Here is a 12,487-nt window from a genome sequence, read left to right on the forward strand (position 1 = left end):
CTTAGTGGGTGCTTACCTTGTACCAGGCACCATTCTAAGGGCAGGGTCTATGTTAATTCATTTGACTTCACAATGACCCTGGGAGGTAGCTTCTTCCTATTTGACAGCTGAGGAAACTAATAAACAGAAATTTAACTCATCCCATGTGACACAGCTCGTAAGCGGTGGGGCTTTAACCCACATTCCGTATTTTTGAAAATGACCCAAGTCATTCACAAGGTCCCACCTAGCTCTGAAATGTTCTGTTACAAATCAGTCAAACAGAATAAAGATGTGAGATACCAGATAAAATGGGATCTATTTCTTTAGAAGTTTGTTTTCCAAAACTTGTCTTAAAAGTTGCCATTTCCCATGCCCATACCTTTATGAATAAGAATGGAAACCAGAGTTCTCAGTTGGCCACAAATCAATTTGAGTTGGACAGAAAGGGAAAGGTACCAGAAGAGAATAAACCATGGGTGGCACGGTTTGACCCACCCCCTTCAAAGGTGATGTCTCATATCTATTTGTACTTACACTTAAATCAGAATACAAACTTTACAAATGTCTCATATCCTACAAGTATTCTCACGGACCCTTTAAGACTAGTAAAGAAATACATCATCGAATGATTCACCTTTTCCAAGAATTAGTAGCAGTTTTATTTTATTTATTTATTTATTTTGAGGAAGATTAGCCCTGAGCTAACTACTGCCAGTCCTCCTCTTTTTGCTGAGGAAGACTGGCCCTGAGCTAACATCCGTGCCCATCTTCCTCTACTTTATATGTGGGACGCCTACCACAGCATGGCTTGCCAAGCGGTGCCATGTCCGCACCCAGGATCTGAACTGGTGAACCCCCGGCCGCCGAGAAGCGGAATGTGCGAACTTACCCGCTGCGCCACCTGGCCGGCCCCAGCAGCAGTTTTAGATCACTTGATTTCTGAGTCTTAGAAGTCCAGCTATATTTGGTCTCAAATACAGGCCTGGGACTCTCCTTACAGGAAAATAGATGACGCAAAATTCAGGGTGATGAGATGAGGTTGGAACTAGCCTGTATTTCAACAGTATTGTTGACATGCTGGTGACACTCACCGGCAGGTTTGGGTCAGGTCTCTGGCTCGGTTCTTTAAGAACAATAGAGAATAGGAGATTCTTAACTGAGCTCCCCGAACTGGAAGCTAAACTGGAACAACACACCTCAACTACTGTAAAGGCATTTTGCTTCCTTTGAGGAGGAGGAGGAGATCTCATGCTGCTTTATTGCTGAAGTTTATACTTGTATTATTTTTCTGCGTTTCCTGATGTTGAATGATCCCTTGATCATTCAGGACTTAGTCATATTAAGCTTTGGACAGCTGTTTTGAATGAGCTCCGATGTCACATTTGAAAGGCACACATGCTGTCATTAATACTCCTTCATTTATCCGAAAGAGAGCAAATGAATGTTTTGCTATTATAAAAAGTTTTTTTTAATGTTGCTTTAAAAGATATGTTTTAGAAACCAGCTGTGGTTTAAATAAATGATGTGTAAAGCCAAACATGGACCACTGGCCACTAAAATCACCAATTTTGTTTTTCTGTGATTATAATGCCAAATTAAGAAAACTCATCCGAACGAGTTCAAGTTCAAAGGAAGGATCCAGGGATCCTCACAGAGATCAAGGGCAGCACGTGGATCCAGGCCTTAAAGGAACAGAAGAATCATAAACTTAACTTGAGACAGAGATAACAATAGTGATAGACACAGATGTAGTAATAGAGAAACAGATATAGGTATATAGATGTAGTTATAGAAATAGAGATATACAGATATAGGGATAGAGATAATTATACATATAGTGATAGAGATATAGTGATAGATATAGCATTATAGACATGTAGATAGATACAGGTATTGTGATAGAGATAGTTATGGATCTACAGATAATTAGAATTATACATATACAGATATAGATAAATTGACAGTGACAGATATATAGTTACATATGTGGAGGCATAGGCAGATACGCCCATATAGTCACAGAGATAGAAATACAGTGACAGAGACAGGGTTCTATAAGTGTACCTATATATATAGATATCTGTGTGTATAGATATGGAAAGATACATACAGATGTTGAGATGGATGTAGGTATAGATATAGATATATGTCCGGGGCCACACCTGAGCACTTGTTCCCTTCTGACTCATTGGCCTTGCTCCTGCTACCCCACCAGTCCCCTGCCCTACCTTCAGCTGGACGTGCCTTTGACAGTTCCCACCACAACTCTCTGGCCCCGACCGCTGACTGACTCTAGACATTAGTGTCCCAATTCCACATTCCTGGAGAGGAACATGGCTTGTATATCCACCCTGATCCTATCAGCTATGGCCTAGGACAGGTGAGTCACAGGGAACAAACCTCACCACCTAAGCTCACCACTTTAGTAGGATTGTAGGAACTAGTTTTTAAAAGAGGAGGAATCATAAGATGGCCAGGCACCCAAAAATATGTCTACGTATTACTCCTAAGGAGTGGTAGAGGCAGAGTTATATACTTAAAGAGGACGGGGATGCTTGTATTTAAAAGCAACAGAAAAGTAATACCAAAAGGCGTATATACCCCTAATAAAAGCACAGGAGAAAGAGCCAACCCATACTGGACAAGAGGCTCTGAGGTCCAGAGAATTTCTAGGATAGGGCTCAGGATGCCATATACCCCCTCCTGCCCTAAGAAGGTAGCTGCCTTCAAGAAGCAGTCCCTGAGACGTGAATGTGAGTGAAAAGAATTTACTTGCAGGTGATTCTAGGAAACAGTGGTAAACAGGAGGGTAGGTGAGACAAAGAAGGGAAGGCAGCCACGAAAAGAGCGTATTCAGTGAGTTCTCACTGTGGTGGATGGCTAGAATTTAATCCCCGGGGAGCCCAGCAGCTGGTGTTATCCCACCCCAGGCAGGAGGAGGCTGGCCTGTTCATTTTCCGGGTCTCGTCAGTCATTGGCTGCTCCAGGCGGAGTTAATTCCTGGGCACTTCTGGTCTGCTCTACATGGGCCATCACAGGCTCAAGCCGCCAAAGAGGCCATCGTGTCCAAGGTGGAAGTTGGGCTGGCATGCACGGACGTGGAAATGCCGAGGGAGTAGGGATGGCCACTGGCGGCGCCTGCTACAAGGCCAATTCCGAAACTCATGGTGCCTCCAGGGAGATGCCCAGCTGCCTCCTCTTAGGAATCTACCACGTGTGCAGCTTGATGTGTGCAGCACGTGTGAAGCTTTCCTCTATGGCAGTAGTTCTCAACTGGGGGCATTTTTGACACCCCTCGCGGGGGAAATTGGGCAATGTGGAGACATTCTTGGTGTCACACCTGGAGGTGGTTGCTACTGGCGTCTAGTGAGTAGTGGCCAGGGCTGCTGCTAAACATCTCACACTGCAAAGGACAGCCCCCTCAGCAAAGAATCATATAGCCCTAAATATCAATAGTGCTGAGGCTGAGAAAGCTGGTCTAGGAAACCCAATGGCCAGAAACTTGCTCTCCCTGTTACCTGGCAGCCAGAGCTTGGACTCCTACCTTCCAAGCTTGGCCAGTCGGAGGCATCCTCCAGGCAGGACTTGAAATTGGAAGGTTAGAATTTTCGTCCCTCCCAGGAGCCAGTGTTGAGTCAGTGGCTCCAGTGGAGAAATGTAGGATCCATCAGGGGCCGCGGCAACAATCGATGAGTCTCCCATGGCATGCCTTGAGGTGCTTCTTGCTTCCTACACTCCTTTAGTTTCTGTCCATTTTCCAAGCTGGCACTTCAGCCTTCCTGTAATTTCTGTTAGCAACCCAATATCCTTCCTATAAATTTCTTTTCTGCTTAAGATAACCAGAGGCAGATTCTCGTGTGTAACAGTGTGGCTCATTGAATAACAAACAACCCTACAATTACAGTGGCTTAACAGAATAAAAGCTGCTGCTTCACTCACACAGCCGTCCAAGGAATTCATGTGGCTTTCCTTCAAGCACTGACGTGGGGATCCCGGCTCCTTCCATCTGTTTGTGGCTCTGCTATCCCTGAAGTTCTCAGAGTCCTCTCCAGGATCATCTTCATCTAGGTGACCTATGAAAAAAGAGCCTGAGCAGAGGGTCACATGGGGTGTTGGGGGACCAGGCCTGGAAATAGTGTTCTTCAGTTCTGCCTCATTCCCTTGCTCCAAACCCCACCTAGATGCCAGGAGCCTGGAAGATAGAGTCTAGCTCTACACTAGGAAGAAAAAACTCTTTGGTGTACATCTAGCCAGTCTCCGCCACGTCTTGTTTGCAAGCTGGGTCCTGACCAGTAGAGCAGATAGGGACAGAAATGCCACCTGAGAGACAGAAGCCTGGAGAACTAAAGTGCAAGGACTGGGCACCCTAAAGATTGGTAGCCTGGGGTTACGAGACACTTAGGAAGGCGCAAGTCTTGGGAAATACAGAAATTTGAGTAGGAGATGAGAACTACTATTATTGCGAGACCTTAGCATTTGCTTGGCAAATTGCATTGATCCATGTGAGGGTCACAGGAGACAGAGAAACGATTTCCTTGTAGAATTCTTCCTCATCTTCATGCCCCTCCCCATCCCACCTCCTCACACACACGCGTGTGCGCACACACACACACACACAAATCTCATCAGTAATAAATGCTATATATAACAATAATGGCCACATTTTGCTACATGGTTTACATTTTTGTAATGTAATTTTGAGACACTTTTGCCTCATTCATTCAATGAATACTCATTTACTCATCCATCCATTCATTCGTTTATCGAGCACTTACTATATACAGCAGCCACTGTGCCAGGCATTAGGGATACAAGGGCGAGCAAAGAGACACAGTCCCAGCTTTCTTGGAGCTTTTATTTAAATAGTTAAAATATGTCTATGAAGTAGATATTACTACTCCCTATTTTAAAGATGAGAAAACTGAGGCTCAGAGGCTACACAGTCACACAGTCCAAGATCACAAAGCTGTCTGGCTCTAACGTCCATGCTCCTAATTATTCCCTCAACTCCCCCCTTACTATCTCCATTCTCTTCCTCACCATCATTGCTGTATCTACCTTAGTACAGATCCCTGTTGTCTATTGCCTGGACCGTGCCAGTAGCCTCCTAACTCTGCCCCTGATTCTGGTCTTGAATCCATTTTCTACTCAGACGTCTCAATGCTCTCAAACACACACATCACTGCCCTGCTTCAAGTTCCCCATCAGTGCCTGGGATGAAGTCCAAACCCTTTGGCCATGCATGTGCAGCTCCTCGCTATTGCTGAGCCAGCGGTTATCCAAAGGACAATACCATCCTTTGGATCAAGATTCCTCCCATGCTGAAATTAACCCAACTTGGCAATTTCAAATACAGTCTTTTGGGTTATAGTTGATTTTTTCCCACCTTCCTGCCAAAGAAAATGTTAGAACCATGGAACTTTGGAGAAAGACCCTTAAGGATCCAGAATCCTTTGCAAGCACGATATAGATGTAGAAAGTGAGGCCCAAAGAAGTGACGTGCCTTGCCCAAGTTGAGGAAATTAGCTGTAGAACCCTGAACTAAATCCGGATTCTCCTAACTTCCAGTCCTGGGCTCTTTTTCCCAGACAGTGCTGCCTCATTAAGGGGAGCAGAACTCCCGGGGGTTAGGACAATGGTCTGGGGCAAGTTACTGAGACAATATAATTTTCAAGATTTTCTATTTTCTAAAAATCTTGCCATCTAAAAATCGTTTCATAAAACCATGAAAGTAGGGGATAAAACAGGGACAAACATTTATATAAACAGAACACAAAGAATTTCTCTTCTTCCTTCCTTGTTTCTACAGCACCCTGAAGTACTTCTACTAACACTTAGGCCATTCATTCTAACACTGTTTACATTTCTGTCACTCAGGGCAAGGCGTTACGTCTTCATTCATCTTTATATCCCAACCAAACACAGTGTCCAGCACATGATCAGCAAGGGGACAATAAATTTTTGTTAAAGGAATGACTAAGCCTGTAAACCATATATGAGGACTTTTTGAAAATAGGTTTATATGTAAAAAAACCACTTTGAACAAATTTTATTTTTTTCTTAAAGGGATCACAAATGTAGTTTCAATTTTACAGTCTACAGAACATTTCTCAACCAAACTTCCCGAAATCAAGTTGGAGTGACTTCGAGTAAGAGTCTTTCCTTTTAAGGCCTATCTAAACTGACTTGTCTGGGTTTAGTTCTCACAAATCATAAAGAATTTATGTAGGAAAAAATAAATAGACAAGCCTTGCAGGGGTATGCCAAGTTATTACTACATTCAATTGTGAACAGGAAAATAGCAAAGGATATTTACACACGGAACAGGAAGGAAGTATACAGGATGGACCCAAGCTGTACCTCCCCCCAGTAAAGACAAAAAGAAAAGCCCCTGACAATTGAGTGCCTTACGTTGAAAACTTATGAATTTGGTAAAAGTCAAGGAAACTAACATTCCGATAATGAGATTTCATTCACGGGCAAGGGGATTTTTCTATCTAGTAGTGACATTTAAAGGGTCATAGGGGCAGGCCTAGTGGCACAGTGGTTACATGGCACCGCTTGGCAAGCAATGCTGTGGTAGGCATCCCACATATAAAGTAGAGGAAGATGGGCATGGATGTTAGCTCAGGGCCAGTCTTCCTCAGCAAAAAGAGGATTGGCAGATGTTAGCTCAGGGCTAATCATCCTCAAAAAATATAAAATAAAAAATAAAGGGTCATAGACTCCCTTAAAAATCAGATGAAAGCCATGTCGCTTGTCACTGGAACATATTCCTCTACATGTAAATATTACTCACTGTTTCTGGTGGTGAACTGGCCCTGTTCCAGGTTATGAATCCCTGCCATGAAGCATGAAATCGGGAGGCAAAATTAATCTCCAGTGAGATCTGACTTCAAAATCCACATTCTTTCCACTACGTTGATAGGTGACCTTAGACACGTCATTTAACTGCTCACACCTCCCATTCCTCATCTGTAAAATGGTGTAGTAATACCTACCTTACAGGTGTTGTCAGGAGTACAGAATTACTCTACAAAATGTTTAGCATGTAATAATCACTCCACAAATATCAATTTCTTTCTCTTTCTGAATTTTCAGGTGGAGAATTCTAAGAGCTGGCAAAATTTGAGGGGAAAATAAATCAAGGTGTCATTTTTTTCTTTTAATCTCACCCTAGTGACCCTCCCCCAAGAGGTGAGACTCGCGTGGAAGACGACCGGATATGCTGAGAAGCACGTGTTGTCCCGCCCAGGTCACCAGGGAGGGAAACCCAGGACCTGTCTGGTGGACACATTTCCACCAAGCAGTCCCCACGGCATAGCACAGGGCCTAGCACTTTGTAGGGTCCAGATAAATGTTTGAGCAAGGAAAGGGGGGAAGGACGGAGAAAGGGGGGAAAAAAGGAAGGGAAGGCAGATTGGAAGTGGTTGGGGTTTTTCTCCCAGAGAGCTCCAAGAACAGGGTCCTTGCCAGGCACAGAATGAAGAAAACCAGTTTATATCTCAAGACATACCTTCCCGTACAGAATTTAGCAGTATCTGCACTGAGTCTTACACTTCTTCATTGACTTCTTTCCTGGAACAAAAAGAAATGGAAAGAAACAGACTGGGAAAACACATCAATTTCTAGAACATGTCACTGGGCTACAATTAACATAGGAGATTAAGAAGAGGTGCCATTTTCTTCTTTGGTAGGAATGGTTATCGTGAAGTTTGAAGTGGAGGACCATGTGATGGAAACACAGATATGAACTCATCCTGTGTGTGACCTCGGGCAAGGTGCTGGGTGTGCCGAAGCTGAGTTTTTCCATCTATAAAATGTCAGAGTTGGTCCAGATCAATGGTTGTCAATCTTGGTTCTCCATTAGAACCACCTGGGGAGTTTCTAAATGTCCCCATGACCAAGCCATGGCCCAGACTTTAGAATCTCTTGAGGTGGGACCCAGGCATCCATAGTTTCAAAGCTTCCCAGATGATGCCAGTGTGCAGCTGAACTTAGGAACTACTGGTCCAGGTGATCTCCAGACCCTCGCGACCCTAAGTGGTTCTCAGACAAGTAGCATGGACATCACTTGGGATCTTTTTAGTAATCAGGACTCGGGCCTCACTACAGAGCTACACAATCGGAATCTGCATTTGAACAAGACCCCCAGGTAATCTGTATTGGCATTAAGGTTTGAAAACTCTGGCCTAGACGCTCTTCCACCGAGCTCTTGCATCAGACAATGCTTTGCTTCTGGTACTGATATTTCAATATAATTTTTGGATCTCAGTGCCAGAATCATCGTCTGTTAAAAGTTTTATATGTGTGTTACGTGTATATATTGAGAAGGCACAAAAATATCCTATCACACCTGTTCCATGCAGGGGGCTAAGCGGAAATAGATAGGAAAAAAATGTAGCCTGTAAAAGGTGCAGACGATTTTATGAGATTCTGCTCAAAGATTGTTTCTCCTTTGTAGAGTGGAGTAGGTTCCTCTAAAGAGCAGTTCTCTTCAAAGTCAGGACTGCCAGTGGGGTTATTAAAAACACCTGCCTCTGTGGCAATTTGTATCCACCTTCTCACCTGGCAACGGGCAACGCATCATTTCCGGATTCTTTCTCTGTTCCTTCTCTGTTCTTACTACCTGACAGGCGCCTTTGCAGCCTGGCCGGCCCCGCCCTGCCCTGTCCCAGGAAATAGGAGCACACTTCAACAGTCAGCGTCCACGAGATTTTCTCTGCCCTCAGCACAGCAGGTGGAAATCCTAAGATCAGCACCCTGGTAGAAGTCTTCAGGTGATGACTGATGGAGACGGTGTCTAAATACCCCAGCCCCCTCGCCTTTAGGTGCGATCACATGGAGATGCCTGTTCTAGGCTGGCTCCCGGAGACGCCCAGCAGCCAGGAGCGCCGGTTGCCCCCAACGATGACTTGATACACACCTACTACAGTTTTCCTCCCAGATTGACTCCCTCACTCCCCTGCCAGTGCTCTCTACCTCCAGGATAAACTACTTCCACGCGAATCCTTGCCTTAGTTCTGCTTGTGGGGAAACCCACACCCAGCCAAATTTCATATTCCACCTGCTTTAAGGTATTTGCAGGTATATAGTTCATACCTTATATTCTTTCCTTTCAATTTTAATATTTTCGGTAAATACAACCAGTTACAGTATGAAGAGTTGAAAGGGTCTTGGTAATAACCTTGAAGAGATCATCTTATTACCCTATTCATGAGACTCATTTGACACCTGAAGCCACAAAAGAGTAAGAAGATGAGAAAAGGGATTTATATCACAGTAGCAGAGCCCTGGTTTCCAATCCTGGTTCTATACTTGATAGCTGTAAGATCTTGGGCAAGCTGCTTAACCTCTCTGACTCTGTTTCTTGTCACTTCAAACATGGGGCAACTAATGATCCTTACTTATAGAGGTGTGGGTGTTCACTAAGATGATGCATGTAAAGTGTTGAGGACCACGCCGTCATTATGAGCTATGGACAGTTCAAAGGCCTGACTGGTTACCAACGAGGGATACTGAATTCATTAGGATGCCTTCAACCATAAAACAAGGTTCAACTAAACATGGCTTACACCAATAAGGACATCTACGGTGTAAATCAAGAATATTCCCCATTCCCACTTCTCACATTTCATCGGCTAGAATTAAGGCATATATTCATTATCTAACCATGAATTAGGTTTATAATCAAGACACCTCTTTCTCCATAGTCTGCATTTTATTTCCAACACCAGGGCACAAGTGTGTCAGAGAGCCATTGCTGTGTAATAAATTGTCACCATAAGCCTCCGTAGCCTGGCTGGCCCTGCTGCCCTTGGCTGAGCTCATTCGTGTATCTGTGAGTTGGCTGATAAACAACAGGCTTGACTGAGTAGTTCTGCTTCAAGCTATAGGTCTGCAAATTGACCAGGTACCTCTGTTCCACCTGTTCTCATTCTACTTGGGCCACGAGGCTAGCTTGTGGGCACAGTCTTCTCATGTCCATGATAGAGGTCTGGTGTGTCACCGACGGCCTAGGCTTAGAACCGTTATGCCGTTGGTCAATGCAAGTCACACAGCCAAGTCCAAAGCCAAAGTGTGAGGCCATAGGCTCCGCCCACCATGAAGGCAAAGGGTATGGATGCAGGCAGGGGTGAAGGAGGGACCAATCACTCATTCCGTAACAAGTCGTCAGAACAAAGAACATGTAAGTACCCAAATGCATTCTCTGAAATCATATAGCGTTCGTGTTTCGCCTTAATTTCTGCGCTGGTTAGTACATTACAATGTTATCTAGTGGTCCCATGGAAGTAAGCTGTTGGCAAATGAACACGAGCGATCATTTGTCAAAGGAAGGCGTCGCATAGCACTCGCTGACCTTCCAGCTCTAGCAGCCCACGATTTGCAGTTTGTGGAAGAAAGTCCGGCAGAGTATGAAACCTAAACAGAAGTAAGATAGAAGTGTCATTCTGAACCAGCATCCTTGGTTCCCGCTTTGACTTTTCAACTAAATTCTTAAATCCTCGGGCGCAGGTATCACCAAAACCTGTCCCATGCCTGAAACAGATGGCGATACGTGGGGACTGCACCACGAGCGAAGTGAACTGAGTCTGGGGGAAGTTTTTTGGTGAACTGAGAGCGCGGAGGATGCGCGGGTCGTGCTGGAGGCGGGTCCCAGCCAGATGTGCAGGGCCCGCCCCGCCCTCCTCGCGCACCGGCCCCGCTCCGCCCGCGGAGGAGCCGCAGGGCGCTCCCCCTCCTCTCCCGGGGCCGCGAGCGCCCCCGCCGCAGGGCCGGCCTCCCCTCCCCGCCCGCGGGGACCGCTCCCGGAGGAGCAGGAGCCCGGAGCGGCCGAGGAGTGCGCAGGAGGGGGCGGGAGGCGTTGGTTAAGGGAGGCCCCGCTCGAAGATGCCGCCGTCCTGGGCCTTTGCGCTCCCGCTGCTGCTCCCCTGGGTGGCAGGTGGATTAGGGAACGCAGCCAGGTGAGTGGCTGGCTGGCGATCGGATCCCGGCCTGAGCTCCCGCGTGAGGCCCCTTCTCTTTGTCCCCCGTCGCTCTAGGCATCCCCGCGTGGGTGTCAGTAGGTGTGTGTGTGCATGTGTCTCTGTGCGCACTGAGACGAGATTTAACAAGGATGTCAGGCCCGAGTGCCCACGGGCTTTGCTCCCCGCGCCCCTTTAGCGGGGCTTTGCACCAGTTCCCTTGGCATCAGCTGCGCCCCACCTGGCAGCGTCCGGCGGGTTCCGGGAGGAGGGAGGCCCTGCGCGCCGACCCGACCCGTGGGTGCGTCCTGGATTGGTGGCCTGCAGACATCCACTGTGGGGGCGCGCGTGTGAGTGTCTGAATATAGGTGGGTGGCTTCTGTGCCTGTGCAGTTTTGTGTTTTCCGCTCTATCCGAAGGGCGCCAACTGGTTGTCAGCCGCTATCTTTGCGGGGGAAGGAGGGAAAGAAAGTGAGCCCGACAGAGTTAGCGTGCTTGCGGAGAGCCCGCCGTGCAGGGAGCTCCTCTACCAGTGCCTTTCTGACTGGGGTTGATGAACTGGAAAGAAAGGACGTGGTTGTCAGGTGAAATCGACTCCTCCTCGCTCTGGCATTTCAGAATCTGAAGCTGTTTCTTTACCGCCCATACCTTTTCTAAGCCCTGAAACTTATTTTTCCAGAGATCAGCAAAGCCGCTTAGGAAATACATACTTAGTGCTTACTGTAGGCCTGGCACTCTTCTAAATACTTTAGGACTGTTCACCCATTTAAAGCTCATAACCGCTCTGTGTGGAAGGTACTATTATTATCATCCCCATGTTGTAGAGGAAAAAAATGAGGCACAGAGAGGGCGAGTAACTTGCCAAAGGAGGCACAGCCAGTAAGTGATGGAGCTGGCATTCAAACCCAGGCAGTCTGGCCCTGGGTCCCTCGTCTTCACCAGTGCGCCAGGGCAGCCTTTTGGGAGCAACTCACTGGGAAGTTTTCCTGCTTCTCTGGCTGTGCGGTTTTGCTTTCTGAGGTGTCCACTAGAGCAGGGTTTCTCCACTGTGGAGCTATTGACCATTGGGGCTGGGCTGGACAAGTATTCATTCCAAGGTGGAGAGAGCTGACCTGTGCATTGTAGGATTTTTAGTGGCATCTGTGGCCTCTGCCCACTAGATGCCGGTAGCAACTTCCCCAAGTTGTGACAACCAAAAAATGTCTCTGGACATTGCCCAAAGTCCCCTGAGCGTGGGGGGTGGGCAGAATCACCTCCAGCTGAGTGAGACTGCGCTATTGGGACTTTTTGGTCAAGAATTCTTGGGGAGGGCAGGCTAGGAGCCTTGGTTTGGTCCAGACTTCTTAAAGGTGAGCCTATCTTTGTTTGACTTAAAGGAAAAAAAATCTTTCATCACAGTCAGCCACAGAATTAAGGGATTTTGAAGTTCAAACAGAACAAACCTCAAACCAGGTTCTTAGAATGTATGATCGCAAGTTTCAATTTCCTTTTCGTGATAAAAATGTAAGCAGATGCAATTTGCTCATAATCACATTTTCCCT

At 46.4% G+C, this 12,487-nt stretch overlaps 1 protein-coding gene across 9 annotated transcripts in view; it reads left to right on the forward strand.

Annotated features, from left to right (window-relative positions):
- EGFL6 (EGF like domain multiple 6) overlaps positions 1 to 12,487 on the forward strand; it is a 94,433-nt gene that overhangs the window by 22,839 nt on the left and 59,107 nt on the right. For 2 of the 9 annotated variants that reach the window (XM_070603690.1, XM_070603691.1), the window contains exon 1: positions 10,687 to 10,946. The exons of 5 other annotated variants lie outside the window; for them this stretch is intronic. In XM_070603690.1, the coding sequence (XP_070459791.1) occupies positions 10,873 to 10,946 (74 nt within the window). In that variant the 5' untranslated portion in view covers positions 10,687 to 10,872. Of the gene's footprint in view, positions 1 to 10,686; positions 10,947 to 12,487 lie in introns of those variants that run through there. 2 more of the 9 variants (XM_070603695.1, XM_070603694.1) reach the window with 1 other exon arrangement.

The sequence above is a fragment of the Equus przewalskii genome, chromosome X, assembly GCF_037783145.1.
Source record: "Equus przewalskii isolate Varuska chromosome X, EquPr2, whole genome shotgun sequence".
Taxonomy (NCBI): Eukaryota; Metazoa; Chordata; class Mammalia; order Perissodactyla; family Equidae; genus Equus; species Equus przewalskii.